General features: G+C 37.8%; 1 protein-coding gene across 1 annotated transcript in view; it reads right to left on the bottom strand.

Moving 5' to 3' along the window:
- bin3 (bridging integrator 3) overlaps positions 1 to 16,398 on the bottom strand; it is a 60,355-nt gene that overhangs the window by 11,773 nt on the left and 32,184 nt on the right. Inside the window, exons 6-7 of the mRNA XM_082188814.1 lie at positions 14,888 to 14,928; positions 968 to 1,109 (exon numbers count right to left, since the gene is read on the bottom strand). Of these exons, the coding sequence (XP_082044940.1) occupies positions 968 to 1,109; positions 14,888 to 14,928 (183 nt within the window). The remainder of the gene's footprint in view (positions 1 to 967; positions 1,110 to 14,887; positions 14,929 to 16,398) is intronic.

Below are 16,398 nucleotides of genomic sequence, written 5' to 3'. Positions count from 1 at the left end.
TAAATTGCACATAAGGCAGTTTTTATTATAACTTTATTGACATAATTAGGTTTCTACTGTAATTAGTTGCTTGAAATTGTGGCTTTCAGGACGGATTTATATAAATATTGAATAACAGGTAACAGATAATGTAATATATTTATAATTTTAGCAAAATGCTCCTCTCTAAAGTTCATTTTTCTAGCTATCGAGTTTATGATCATTGAAGTTGATATGTAGTTGAAAAGTTACTTCAAATCAGTAGAATGTCTGTTTGGGAGCATCAAAACAAAGTGTTAGCAGATAAGGCATAATTAGGCTTTCATGAGGTAAATGAGATATTATGTATAAGCTGTTTTTTTTTTATGTCTTTCTGCGGTTGAAACCCTGAGTGATTACATGAGACGGGATACATTTTGGTATGTTGTACTGTATCTTTCAACATACCTTCATGTTTATTTCATGCTGTAACTATTAGTAAAGCAAAAGAGATTATCGGATCATGTGAACCGCTTGAACAGCGATCTGTCACATCACATTAAAGAGTGACAAAATGGGGTTCAAGAATTGATATCAGTTCATCAAAATAAGAATTGATTAAAATCTCAATTTTCAACTCAGCCCTAGTTGTAATTACGCACAATTAACTGAAATTACTATAGTAAATACATATAATGTGCAACCGAACACTTTAAAATAAAGTGTTACTGATTTGAGCTAAAGAAACAAAATGATGGTACTAGTGCGATCAGATTTTACTCCTGGTTTGATCTTGACAATCAGTTTTGGAGAGTTTTATCTTTCCCCATTCAAATGGACAGGAGCTGTTCGCTTTATCTACATAGAAATCAGCAACCTGGGGCGTTACCAAGATGACCGCTGAGTGAACTCACATTAAAGGATTTTTGGTATTATTAGGAGATCAGTCACTCATTGAAAAATGAACGCCTGAAATTGCAGCGCAGTCAGAAAGGAAGTTGGGTTGTACCTGATGGAGTTTGACCATGATGGGCCCCGTCTTCTCTTTTTCTTCATACTTCTCCACTTTAGACTGGAGTCTCTTATAATCTTGAAGAGCCTGTTCCCTGCGTTTTACTGCCATGTTCAGACTGGGAAACACACTGCTGTACCTGAGCACACACACACAACACAGACAGAAGAGAAAATCTTCACATAACAGACAAACAATGCTAGACAAATCATTAAGATGAATTACAAGTGTCAACAAAAAGCTACAAACTGTTGTAAAAATCGCACTTAAAACCATTTGTAGATTGTCATTCAATTCAGTTGGAAAAGATTTACACAGATATTTGCAATTTTTGCATTATGCCAAATGTCTTGTTTCAATGACGAGAACAATTATAGCTGTCAACCTCTAGAGAAATGTCCCCAAAAGATAGTTCACCGATTTACAACTTCGCATTTTGCTTCATAATTTTAAAAGTGTAAATTGAGTTTTTCTGAACAACCAATACGACAACCTCTCTGCTTCCCCCACTGGAGGAAACAACTACATATAGTTTGAGGCATGGTTTGCGTTTATTAACTTGGTTGGTGTCAACATGGCAGCCATTATGAGGGAGTGACCAGCCTTATATAATACAAATAAGACTTTTCTAGGCCAGGGTTTTTTAAAGTGGGGTCTGTGACCCATTGCCAGGGGGGACACAAAATAATTTGCTATACCATATTTCCAGACTTCAAGCCACATTTTTTTTATCATGTGAAACGTGCTAAGATTTATATTACAAAGTGACTTATACTATAATTCACGTGATGTTAAATAAGCAAAACATAGACACTTAAAAGTAGACACTTCAAGGTTTCTATATTTTTCATGTCTGTGCGACAAGTATTTAATCTCTGCTGAGTTTTGGTTCATTTTTGTTCACGGAGACCGAAACGGCAAGCACACTTTGTTTTCTTTATTTTACAAAAGTACGACGTTTTGCTGTTATTTTGAAGGTACACAAGTATAAATGGACCATTTACCATTTTGAATGATGCCTTACTCTTATCTGATTTATTAATAAAAAAAATTATAATAATACATTTTTGCCAATTTTGCCAATTTTTATTTATTTATACATTGTAAGTTGTTTCTGCTAATATGAGCGATCGCGCCAGCGCCTCGCACAGCTGTGGCCTATTAATAAAAAGTACATTTACAATGGGGACCGTTTTTGCACCAATAAATCAAGCATATTATGTTCATTACTCTAACCCACATTAACTTTGGGTTTAATCACTATTATAATTATGAGTGGGACCTTGGAAAATGTTCTACCCTATAAGGGGTCTGTGACTCCAAAAAGTTAGAAAACCCCTGTTCTAGGCCACAGATTTGATTGGAGTCTTCATCCTATGAGTTCACATCATCCTAAAATATTTGTCAAAAATATCTATGCATTCCTTGAGGTGTTAAGCTTACGTTAAGCGGAAGACTACATAGTGCTTCATAGTGCACATGGAGAGAGAAAAAAAAAAATCAATAGAGTGTGTTGAACACAGCAAACAGAACATTTGTCTTTAAGAACCCACAGTGTTTTTGTTCGGACAATCGTTTAATAATGTGATGAGGTTGTTGATGTAGCATTAGCCCATTTTAACAGGATCACTTAATTACAGCCACACAAAAGGCATCTCACTTGGATTCTTGTATTGTTTCTATTCCAAATGAAAATATAATCTCTGGGTGAGAAGCCTGGTCTCTGGAAACTAAAAATAGGAAAACTCTAAACTGTAACTTAGCAACAGAGCCGGCCGCTTTGGTTTGAGGCCTGACTGCGTTTCGACTTTGCATCGCCTGGGAGCACCGAGGAACAGTACAAACGCATGACCCACACCGGTTTGTTCTTTGTAACTACTGAAAAAGCTACGAGCTTCGCAGGAGGAGGACAGTTTTAAGGTCAAGGAGCTATAAATGTATGTTCTTATGTGCATTATTTTGGGGGATTTAGGTGGAGAAACTCTGTAAGGTGAATCTGTAGGGCTTCTGGAGGAAAGATGCTACTGGCAATAAAGTGGGAGAAGATGTGATGAGTAAAGTGGCCTCTGATTAAACTCAAATGGCAAACATTGCAAATTGAATTGGGTGACTTTTACGGAGGATGTTCATTAATTACTGAAGGCCTGTTCACACGGCACAGAGAAACTACATCGTTGGAATCACCTTCAGCCAATCAGAATCCATCCTGCTTTAAAGAGCTCGAGCATTTGAAGCGGCAGACGACAAAAATGCAGCGTTCGCTTAGAATAAATAAACAGAACGATATTGTGGTGCGGACGCTAATATAGTTATAGTTATCCTAATATTTGTGTTTAATGAAACAATATACAGGACATAATGTAGGGGCTTTTTATACATAGAGATTTCAGAAAAACTGAAGGCTGAAATGATTCATGCTTAAACCTTTTTTAGTATGGCGTGCAGCCGTGCACTAATGATTCATAAAAGCAAGAACAGATATTATGAAAGCAAATCAATTGTTATTTAATGTAGTTTTCTAAAAGCCGTTCATTAATTGATACAGAACTAGTTAAACTGACAAGTTATTAAATAAGGATGTCAAATTAAACACCCTTTTAATATTCTAATGTTTTCACTTTGCTTTCTTAAGACTGGTGATTACTTTATTCTATTGACAGAAATAGGCTTTAACAGTAAAAACATGTACCAAATCTGAATATAGCGTATGAAAAGTGTTTTATTGTATCATCATAATAGTTTTCATCATCTTCTGCTGCTCACTGGGGTTTTATTCTCTGCAATATTCATTGCAAAGCTGCTTAGTAACAATATTTAAGCGTATTATTAGAGCATTATACAAATTACTTATTACATTATTAGTGCATAGAAAAGGACAGTTAAGCTAATAGAAAGTAATTAAAATTTTTGTAAAATGACAATATAAACGCCAGTTATTTCATTTTGAAAACAACATTTTGTCTTTATAATTTTATTTTTATTTTTTATTAAAAAAAATCAAAAATTTTAAATCACAATATAAATGTAAGGTCTTTGAAAAAAATATAGCCGTCTTTTGTTTTAGGAAGGGGTTCCCTTGCAAGGGGATCATGGTATTTTGTGGTCCTTGGTATCAAAACTTTTGAAAACCACTGACTTAGTGGATTAAGATCTGGAATTGTGACCAAACCTTTTCAAATTCAATGTCTGCGAGTGGTGATGCCAAAATCTCTACCAAAAATCTCTAGTCAAATTAGTAAAAGGAAGTGATGAGCTACAGACGGCGAAAGTGAAGAACTACAAGAGAAGGAGGGAATCAGAGAGAGAGAGAGAGAGAGAGAGAGAGAGAGAGAGAGAGAGAGAGAGAGAGAACGGGCTTCACCATGCAGAGCTCTGTTAAGACAAGCCCTAAATTGTTTCCCACAGGAAGTAAAGAAGGGAGCGGCACAATATCACTGTGGAAACGTCATAGGACCCAGCCCCGCAACCCACGCTCACTCTCTATTTATAAAACACCACCTTGGCCCAATCACTCTCTTCTATCTCCCTTCTTGACACGAAGGTGAAGTGTGACAACTGGATTATACATCATGAAACAACACTAACTTAAAATGGCAAAATCTATCTAAAATAGATTCATAGTGATTATGACCATTTTCGTGTATATATAAATTATGAACACCCACTGGAGGTGAGACGGCACCAAAACAGAAAACAAAACATGTAAAAAATTAGATTTAAAGATGGATAAAAGTCCTGCCATTAAACAACTTTTCATTATTCTTTTTATTTTATTTTATTTTATTTTATACATTTATATTTTCACACTAAATCTCCAAATGAATGTAGAATAAATATAAAGACGGTATATTTTTTATATTTTTAATGTTATTTTTTGTTATTATTATGAATGAAGGCAAGCATCACCAATGCCAATACTGATGCCAATACCAATAGGTCTATTAAATGGATTTAATTTTCTCTAAATTTCTGAGTATGAAATGAGTTATTACAGTATACTTAAAAGCCATGATTTTTAATAGGCTCAATAATATTCTAACTTTTAATTTAAGCAAACTTAAATCAATCTTCACATAAAACCATTAAAATAAATCACATTTAGCCGTGCTTTAAATATACTAGCTGTTCCTTTTATATAAAATTCCATACAATGAATATAGCAATATAGTGATGTTTCTGTCTCTGTCAACATCAGCTCTCTCTCTCTCTCTCTCTCTCAAATGTTAGCAAATTTTTTCAACACTAAGTTGTTGTTTTTTTGCACATTAATTTTCACAAGTAAGAAAATTACAAGTTAAAACATTTGGTATCAATATTTTTACATGAGGATCAATCATCTTGACATAACGTCAGTATTGCAAGCAGGGGCGTCGTAAAGGGGGGGTAAAGGGTACCGAGTACCCAGGGCCCGAGGCAGGGGGGGGGGCCCTTAGAAGTCAGTTTTCTATACATACATATATATGCACTAACATTTGTATAGCATTTATGTACAAATAAAAAAGTTCCTGTGCAAAACTAAACTTGTAGTTAGGCACTGGTTTGGTATAAAAAAAGTAATTTTCATGCTGTGCAGGGCCCCACCACCCCTCTCGAATCAATGTAAATGGTACGACCCGCAGTTCAGGTGATTCTGCTGCGGACCTGCGGTCGGTGAATCAGTTGATGAGACAGGAGCTGGAGTGAGCCGTGATAGGAACTAGGAAGACAGGGGAAGAGTCATGTCTTTCCTTAATAAAGGAAAATCAGGGGCTCAAAAACGAAAAGAAAAGAAGATTAAAGAGAGAAAGGCAAATGAGGGCAAGCAGTTGCTCACTCAGTTTTTTGAAAAGAAAGGTGAGCTCCAAATGCATCATCGAGCATTGACATTGTTTTAACATAAATATCTACTCCAGGTAGTATAGCATACATTTATGTTCGTACTTTATTTGAATTATATATCAATACTTTATAGTATCACAACCTACATAGCGAGCAAACAATGTTTGGGTAAATAACAGGGCGTGAGAAGCAGACGGAGGCGGAGCTGGGAGCTCAATACACTGCCACTCCAGGCAGATGCGCAGCTTGTCTCCTCTTCTGCTGCAGTTCTCCCCAGAGTCAGAAGTTTACATGAAAACACTGTATATTTCCCTCCATTGTCAAAATCTAACACCCGCGAAAACACAGATCGTTAGCGCCTATTTTACCGCAATGTTATGCAAATTAGCTCGCGCACGCTCTTACATTAAGTACAGGATTGTTCTCAGTTTAATGCACATCTTAATGATTGAAAATGACTTATTTTAAAAACGTAATTCAAAGACTGAATGTCTAGTTTGGCGGTTAGTGTACCCTGTGATTCTATAGTCTGCATTTATTTTAAACAGACAAATAATCATCAATTATCTTGTACTTTTGACAATAAAACAAAAATATATTAATCAGAGTGTGGCTTATTTTGTTTACATTTTAAGTGTTTTTATGATAAAAATGCAATACCCCACCCATTGGTATCACTATGGTATTTGGTACGGGGGCCCAGCAAGATGGTTTGTACCCAGGGCCCAAAATTTGGTGCTACGCCCCTGATTGCAAGTATTGCAGTATTTCCTTAAATGATGTCATTGTGGTAGAAAAATTCAAATTCAAATAATAATAATAAATAAGGAATAATTTATATGACTAAAATTTAAAGGATTAGTTCACCCATGAAAATTCTGTCATTAATTTCTCACCCTTATATTTTTTCAAACCCATAAGACTCGTTTTTCTTTGAAACACAAATGAAGATATTTTAACGAAATCTGAGAGCTTTCTCTAAAGACATTGTAAAACTAATCCATAGGAATCGAGCAGTTTATTCCAAATTTTCTGAAGAGACTTGATTGCTTTATATGTTGAACAGATTGAACATCAGTTGTGTTAAACGGAAGCTTAAGCATTTCCCTTGACGTGCGCATCACGTTTGAGCTTCTGCAAGAACCAATGAGGTTCATTCTCGTGTTACACATCACGTTTGAGCTTCTGCAAGAACCAATGAGGTTCATTCTCGTGTTACGCAGCACGTTTGAGCTTCTGCAAGAACCAATGAGATTCATTCTCGTGTTACGCATCACGTTTGAGCTTCTGCAAGAACCAATGAGGTTCATTCTCGTGTTACACATCACGTTTGAGCTTCTGCAAGAACCAATGAGGTTCATTCTCGTGTTACGCAGCACGTTTGAGCTTCTGCAAGAACCAATGAGGTTCATTCTCGTGTTACGCATCACGTTTGAGCTTCTGCAAGAACCAATGAGGTTCATTCTCGTGTTACGCATCACGTTTGAGCTTCTGCAAGAACCAATGAGGTTCATTCTCGTGTTACGCAGCACGTTTGAGCTTCTGCAAGAACCAATGAGGTTCATTCTCGTGTTACGCATCACGTTTGAGCTTCTGCAAGAACCAATGAGGTTCATTCTCGTGTTACGCATCACGTTTGAGCTTCTGCAAGAACCAATGAGGTTCATTCTTGTGTTACGCATCACGTTTGAGCTTCTGCAAGAACCAATGAGGTTCATTCTTGTGTTACGCATCACGTTTGAGCTTCTGCAAGAACCAATGAGGTTCATTCTCGTGTTACGCAGCACGTTTGAGCTTCTGCAAGAACCAATGAGGTTCATTCTCGTGTTACGCATCACGTTTGAGCTTCTGCAAGAACCAATGAGGTTCATTCTCGTGTTACGCATCACGTTTGAGCTTCTGCAAGAACCAATGAGGTTCATTCTCGTGTTACGCAGCACGTTTGAGCTTCAGCAAGAGGTTTGTTCAAGCGCTATTACACATCTTCTGAACGAGGAATCTCCTGATCAAAACACAGGCAAAGAACAAGCAGAAACAAGCAATAGCATATGTAATCATATGCAAATATAAAATAGTGTGATCATCAACATTAAACAGCATATAAATCAAAACTGCCTAACGTGACCGAATTAAATGTTGACCCAGGTCAAGCTTTAGGACTGTGAAGCATTAGGGGTGTTGATGAACTCAATCTACTCCATCTGTGGTTTGATCATCGATCTGAATCTGATCTGGATGTCGTCTTTGCCAAAAATGTGATTTTCTCAGCTTTTTGTTTAAAATGTTGCTTTTTTAATTAAACTAACCCACATTCAAGTGTTGATCAAATTATAATCCATAAAGCTAGAATATAACCAGATGTTCAGATATTCCTACAACGAAATATTCTGGGGGCCATGAAAACTTTGTCAAAATGATCAAAAACGCTGGCGGTGGCTGGCAACAAGTGCTGGCGGGGAAAGAGTTCATTTTTTTGGGACAACTAACCCTTTAAGTCTGTAATTTACCCAATTTTGGGGGAATGATTCCGTCCATTTTAAAACCTTCAAATACACAAACATCTATTTAAGCATGTCTACACACACAATATTAGTAAAATAACAACTTGATCATGTTACGTGGAATTTGCATCTTTTGTCCCGTGAGTGCAGGTTTAGAGCAGGCCTGCTCTGTCTATAATGACAGTCTACGGGTGGTGTTCTTGGAAGTAAGCAATCTAAAAACACTCGCTGTAATCTAGACTAACGGTTCAGACTGGCTAGAGGACAGCCCCGTCTGACTCGGCACAAGCTAAACACAAGGTCACGCGCCCGTCCTGCCTAAAAGCTCTCTTGATGTTTCAATGAAAATCCGCGTGACTGCACACACACTTGCGCTCCACCTCGCCGGTCGGCTGTATAATTTAACACCCGTCTAGTCTGGCTGCGGGTGTGGTGGCCGCTTGACAGAGAATGGCAGAAATAACAGTTGGACGAAGTCACAGTCGCACACACACACACACGAGCCAAACCAGAGTCTGGACGGGATGACCATGCTCCGGTCAGCGGGACAGTACGTCTGCGCAGGAGTTTAACAAGTTCACTGTGCTGTAGGGTGTAATCTGAAAGCTGGGTGCTGCTGTGTCATGCCGGAGAATGTCTTTATAATAGTTTGTCTATTTCTATAAATCAGAATTGGAAGCTGGTCCACATCTTTGACCAGCCCTGTGTCTCTTTTAAGCATCACAGGAGACCGTAAACAGACCGTATGCTCTCTGCCCATCTCTCTGCTCATCTCTCTGCTGGCATTTAACAATGCAAGGGTGTTTAGGGTGTTTGCTAGGGTGGTTACTTACTGGCCCGAGTAAAAAGAGCCCACCCACGAGTCTCTATGGCATTCCTGTATCTAGCTATGGCTCGGGTCCCTCCTTCAATGTAAGTTTATTGGATTGTTCCACCCATTTTTCTTATTTGGAAGGTAAAAAACAAAGGGATAGTGCGTACAAAAATGAAGATTTTGTCATCATATAGACCTCATGTGCCAGAGAAACGAGCGCGCAGCCGTCTGTAGAATTGTGTGTTTGAACTTCTGTTTTTGCTGTAGCTCTGGATATTTCTATAACATCGCTGTCGAAGAGTAATTATCAGGTGATTTGGATTAACTTTGTGTAGAGTTAACGAAAGTTATCATGAGCATTGAGTATTGTTTGAAGTGGATGTCATAACAAATATGTGTTGTGTTGTGTTGTGTTGTGTTGTGTTGTGTGTTGGACTGTTCCCTATCTCAATTCGAGCCATTTTCATAAAATGTCTAAAGACACATCTTTTTCGTCAGCACTTGACCAATTAATACTTACACTTACCTTTTCTATTCTATACTATTTGTTTAGTTTTTCTGTTTAAAAACAGCACTTGTATAATGTTGCCCTCTTGTTCGTCTGATTTGTTCTATTGTTTTCCTAATTTGTAAGTCTGCAAAAATGTGTTGTGTTTTTGTTTTGTGTGTTTTTTTGAGTGTCCTGTCATGTTGTGTTTTGTTTCGTCTACGCAATGAAAATCAATGGTTTCCAATACTGTGTTGTTTTGGACCACATATGTACATATAACTGACAACAAAACTAAGATTAACTACATCATTAAATAACTTAAACCTATTTAAATCAAAACAATCAAATACAATGAAATTGACTTTCATTGTATGGACAAAACAGATGAAACAAAACACCATCTTTTTTTGATCTGCAGAAAAAAAAATTATGACAATTAAAATTTTGGGGTGAATTAATCCTTTTAAGTCTGATCACTTCGAGAAGTCTCTCCTCAGCAAGTTTGATTTGAGGAACTGTATCATCCATGGCTGTAGCACAAACATTACAGGACAAGTTAAGCAACCAAGCAGAATACTTACTGTTTTTGATTTGAGTAAACCCTTATATATGAGCAATAGTTAGTGGTGTTTGCTTAAGACAAGCGTCACTATTACCAAGATGCCTCTCCATGAGACATATGAAAAAAAAAAAAAAAATCCATCTTGTCTTTTGTCAACAAAGACTTCAATGAACCAAGTCAAAACAACCTCCCCCTAATGCATATCGCCCAGCAGATATAATGGAGAGCTACTCGCGCAATTCAAAACTACTGCTGACTTCTGTTAGCGCAGACAAAACACACACTCACAGCGAGAGGCACGCACTCACCTGGTTTAGAAATGAGTTATCACATTAAGAGATCCGACATCTGTCTGAAGCCATTAGAGTTTCAACAGCTTTTCAGAAGGATCACATTATAAATACTTTCCTCCTATGAACACTGGGAGAACAACGAGAAAGAAACAAGAAACGCTGATCTATTCATGCACTAATGGAATCTCGTCTTTCATGGTATCTGATTAAATGTGTTACGGCTCAGCAGGAAACAAAGACAGTGTGTTTTAAGGATTCCACTGGAGGCGAGACCGAGACGTAGCGATGGCTAAAAGAATGCGGTTTTGTTTAAAGCTAAACATGAGATTTCTAGCACACTTGATATGGATGCATATTAAGTTTGAAAGTAAAATCTCTGTTTTCTACCTTTATGACACACTGACAACCACCAAAACACACAGGTGGGAAAGAGAAAGCCACATGATGAATAAAAGTTCATCACAAGTAGCTTTTCCACAAGCTGAGAGAAATATTAACATACGCAGGTGCACAGCGTCATACACACAAATACAAAACACCATCGTTATAACACACACACACACACAACACTAAACCTAACAACACAAGATGTAACAAAACCCCAATGTACATATAACTGACTACAACAAAACTAAGATTAACTACATCATTAAATAACTTAAACCTATTTAAATAAAAACAATCAAATCAAATGTAAAGTGTCACAATGCTACAAAATAATAATAATAACATGGTTCAAAAACTATTTATTTCTTTACAGAAAAATTAATTTTCATGATCTGCATCGTAACCCTATAAGGCCTACTGTATCATATTTATCATTACTGTATCAACATGATCAAAACTTTGCTGAAAAACCTGTTGCACACAATCTACACCATGCCTTCTGTCATCTGATTGAAAGCTCATACTTTTTTTTATAATTGTGAACCACGACCTGAAGGGACATGTTTTGCGTGTCTTTCTGCTGTGAAATCTTTACTGATTTTTATAAAGTAAACGTGATTCTTTTGGTTTTGAGGAGAAATATGATCTAGATATTTTTCAACAATTGTGAGATTCACTCAAGAAGACTATGTCCACCGTCATTCCCAAGCAGTCGTATTTAGAAGTGGTCAGCTGTAAGTTTGCATGTGTATGTGTGAGAGTGTGTATGCTGCTCTGCTGTTTAAAGCCTCTTCTGTGCTCATAGTATTTGTGTGTACATGAGTGTGTGTGTTTCTGGGCTTGAGGCCACGGTAAGAGCCTACACACACGTCCGCCACACACCCACCATCCAGCGGAAATGAGAACCATTCCGTCCTGCCACCAAACACACACACACACAACTGCATGTACACTTTACGACACACCCCACCAGAATGTACTTTCTATCCATCTTCCTATGACTCGTCTGTCGTCTCACTGTTTTTGACACACACACACACACACACACACACACACACACACACACACACACACACACACGACAGCTGTACGGCTTTCACCAGAGTGGATAGAGACCAAACCCTCTTTGTGGTGAATGGTTAAGTAATAAAAAACAAATATAATTATTTCTTACATAATTGAACACAAATCCGCACATCCTTTAGGAACGAAAGTAGAGCAAGAACTTCCTCCAAGAATCCTCTCACACACAAACACACACAAACACACACACACGATCACACACACACACACACACACACACACACAGAGGCGTTTGTTAGGAGTGTCTCCTCTTCCTCGTCTCTCGTTAAGGCCTGCTTCCTGTTCCGGCTCCTCCCACGAGAGAACGAGGCATGGAATAGCACTCATGGGGGCGAGAGAGGAGTGGAGGGGCGGACAGCCAAATAAACTTTTCTCCAGACACACTCTTTCATTCAGGACAGACCTGCAGCCGTCAGACCACGTCTCGTATAACGCTCTGCTCTTTTAATGCGCGCAGCTGAGAGGAAGTCTGGTGACCTGAAAGAGAGTCATTAGCACACCTTCGACATATTTATTAATTGCGTCAGCCTGGCTGTAGTTGTTTTATGCAATAAACATATCAGTTCCGACTGAAATAGAACAACCGCAGATTTTTCCCACCGAGGACACGCAAATCGATTCCAGGTGTTTAAAGACAATAACATAATCCCAGCCAGCATTCATAACTAACTTAAGATCACGCATATATGGACAGTCAATGCAACTGTGATTCAAATAGCATAATCTATTCCAGGACAGATGTTCAGTGGAAGATAATGTCTCATTTGGAAAATATTTGATGTTCGACATTCCAATGGAATAAAAAAAAAGAAAGAAAGATTAAAACAATCACAGACAAAACAGCTCTGCTCTAAATCCTGAGCTGCCTCACTCTCTACTCCCTACATAGGCAGCACACTTACCCAAACCAAAGCACACATGGCAGCGATTTCACACCTGACACAGAACGCTTTATTCATTAGACTTAAACACAATGTCAACCAGACGCGAGGTGATGCTGCAACAGGAGATAAAAGCACATCTTTTCCATGTTAAAGGGATACTCCACTTTAAAATGAAAATTCTGTCATCATATACTCGCCTTCATGTTGTTTCAATCCTTTATGAATTTCTGTCTTCTGCTGAACAGAAAGGAAGATATCTAGAAGAATACCAGACAGTTTCTGGTCTCATTGACTTCCATAGTATATATTTTTTCCTACTATGGAAGTCAATGAGACCAGAAACTGTCTGGTTACTGATATTCTTCTAAATATCTTCCTTTCTGTTCAGCAGAAGACAGAAATTCATACAGGATTGAAACAACATGAGGGTGAGTATATGATGACAGAATTTTCATTTTAAAGTGGAGTATCCCTTTAATCAGAGTTTCTGTCCAATGAAAGACAAGGGATTCTCTATTTTAGGGTGTGTTCACACTTGCAATTCAGTTCTCCTGGTTCTTTTTGTCCGGACCAAACAAATATACATTTAGTGCTATGCTGTGTGCTGGGCTTAATGAGATGGAGGCCTGCATTTACCTGTACTGGGCAACATCAAAACTGTGACAAGAAGAACCAGATATTCTTGAGCTTTCTGTCCCTTTTAGGGTCGCATCTTGTGACATCAGGTCCTGTTTTTGGTTCATTAAGATGTCGTTGGTCCATGTTGCATCGAACCACACCTGAAAAGGTGGTTCTCGGTCCGCTTGTTCGGATCGCAGCGTTCACACTAATTAAACTGAATCACACTAACAGAGCAATCACAGCAGAGTTCGTATCAATCGAAACAAACCTGCCAAATGTGAACACACCCTTAGAAACAGTTTCCATTTGTCTGATGTCACGGCTGTAACAACAACAAACTATGACAATAATAATCTCAGGTACTGATTATGGGCTTTTTTAATGTTGGAAAAATGCAGTCTGAGTTTGTATATCATTTTATGTGCACTTTATAACCACACTGAAAACGACAATGGAAACTTTACCTCAGATCTCACAAATAAATGAAAGGAAACCAGAAAGTTCAAACTGTGAACTCAAGGGTATTCTATGACAAGTATTGTATCAATCACTCTGTATTTATTAATAATGTTAAAATGCAGAGCGTTTGCAGAGAGATTCGCCCATAAACTCTTCTGATTGGTCGTGGTTTTTGATTGATTTTGTCGGATCTCATAGGCGTGTCGCATCTGGTGTGGACAGACAAATTGCTGGAATCTTATTGCATCGTATCTGGTTAAGACTCAGTGTAACTCAGAACTGAGCCTAGTTTGATGATCTCATGTCACTAAGCTAACGATGCCATGCTCTAAAAAGCAAAAACAAATAATAAAAAAATAAGTGTGTTGTGAAGCGTGACAAACGCATCTTGAAGCTCATGTGAGAAGTGACGTCCTCTGCACTTCCGCTTATGTCAACCGATCTATCGCCAAGGCCAATATATTCGCATTTTTTAATTATTACCATCGTTGATGAGGTTTGCTGTGTGTTTGATAAAAATTCATGCCATCGGCCACCAAAAAAACTATACAGGTCGGCCACTATTTATGTCAAGTGTGCACTCGACCCTCTTGTGAATGTGTAACCGGCAATGGTTTATAGTTAAATAAGTGTAAAATATATATTTTTTTGTTATTGTTGATGATGTTTTGACACACGGCTCCGCTTCAGAAGACACTGATTCATCCACTGGAGTCTTATGGATTACCATCATGATGTCTGTATGTGATTATTGGAGTTTCAACATTCAGTTGCATTATATGGGCTCACAGAGATGGATTATTTTTCTGAAAATCTTTGTTTGTGTTAATCAGAAGAAGAAAGTCTCATATATCTTGGATGGCATTAGGGTAAGAGAGTAAATTATGAGAGAATAAAAAAAATAGCCAGTCTAAGTCTAAGTCACAGTCTAAATAGCCAGTGTACTAGTTTTCGGAACAGAACCTGCTTGAGAATTTTTCGATAAAAAGCAAAAAAAGCACTCACTTTTTCAAAGGGTCAATGACAGTCTTCTGAATCTGATTGACCTGCATAGACAGAAAAACAAAACAAAAAACAAACACATTAGCTGAAAAAGATGAATCGCTAATAGCTGAATGACAACCATCAAAATAAATTACATTGATCATTACGGTCGAACACAACAAAATCTAAATAAATAAAAAACTGACATCCAAAAAACTTCTCAGTGAAGCTAATTGGCAACAGGATATGACATGACCCCCACATTTAGAAGATCAACAGCTGACGCCCCTTCCCTATCAATGCGGAGCGCGTTCAAATGAGAAGTATGGAGGAAAAGTTTGTGACGTTGTTTCTTTATTGTGCTCCTGGCCTGAGGAAAGCAGCGAAAAAGACGTGAATATTAATCGAGCAGTGAATACAAAAGGCTGGAATCGTCGAGGGACGGCACATGAAAGCACAGCCCCGACTGGAGTTGAGAACGCTGAAGAGGGTGGGCCGCCGTACAAGATGAAAGTTCTTTGCAAACAAACATTTTTAACAATAACAGTTTATATATTCCCCTCGTTCCTCCATGTGGTGTCAGGGCTGGAGAGGAGAAGAGAAGAGGAGGGGGGAGGAAGAGGAGAGGAGGGAAGGGGGGTGTTTGAGTTAAATGGGTGTAAACGAACGTCGCATTGCCGCCTCAAGCCCCAAACCAACAAAGTCTTAAAAGTTGCCACACAATTAAAATCTTAAACTTGCAAAACATCATTTACATTGCAGATCTGAGATGTCAATAGGATGTGGTTGGCTGACAGAATGCTAACCTAACCTGGCAAACAATGCAAGAGGAGAGCAAACAGGGAACGTTAAACCCGAGCACAAGTTGACAGGCCCATCAGAGGGTTGTAGCTTATGGAGCTAATCAACAACTCACTCGCTATTGAGAGCAGAGTCAGTCACTGAGAGCAAATAAAACTCGACCCCAGAACACAACGATTCATTAAAGACGAGCTAGCCTTCTTTCAAATTACACAAAGTCAAAAATAGCCTGAACAAACAAAAAGATAAAATATAAGAGTTCTGAGTGGTGGCAAGACAAAATGCCTTATTAATAAATACATAAATAAATAGACCCAATTTACTTTCTAAATAAATATGTCTGGTCTTAACGTATTATTGTAAACTTAGGGTTAAGTTATAGTTGGACATTAACCCCTAACCTAAGTTTACAGTAATTTGATAAGACCAGAAACATTTATTAAGAAAGTAAATGAATACATTTATTAAGAAAGAAACTAGTAAATTAATAATGATTTATTTATAGATAGGTTTAGGGTTAATGTACAATTACAACTAACCCTAACTATAAATAAATAATTATTAATTGACCCAATTTACGTTCTTAATACATATTTCTGGTTGTAAATCGCAGTTGATTTACAAGGCAGTTGTAAATCAACCCTAAACCAACCAAACAAACAAACAAACAAACAAACAAACAAATGTTTCTGGTCTTAAAATAAATTATTGTAAATTTAGGATTAGCTGTA

The sequence above is a fragment of the Leuciscus leuciscus genome (assembly GCF_965113295.1).
Source record: "Leuciscus leuciscus genome assembly, chromosome: 13".
Classification (NCBI taxonomy): domain Eukaryota; kingdom Metazoa; phylum Chordata; class Actinopteri; order Cypriniformes; family Leuciscidae; genus Leuciscus; species Leuciscus leuciscus.
Note: the sequence above shows the minus strand (reverse complement) of the source record. Positions and strands in the feature narration are given on the sequence as shown.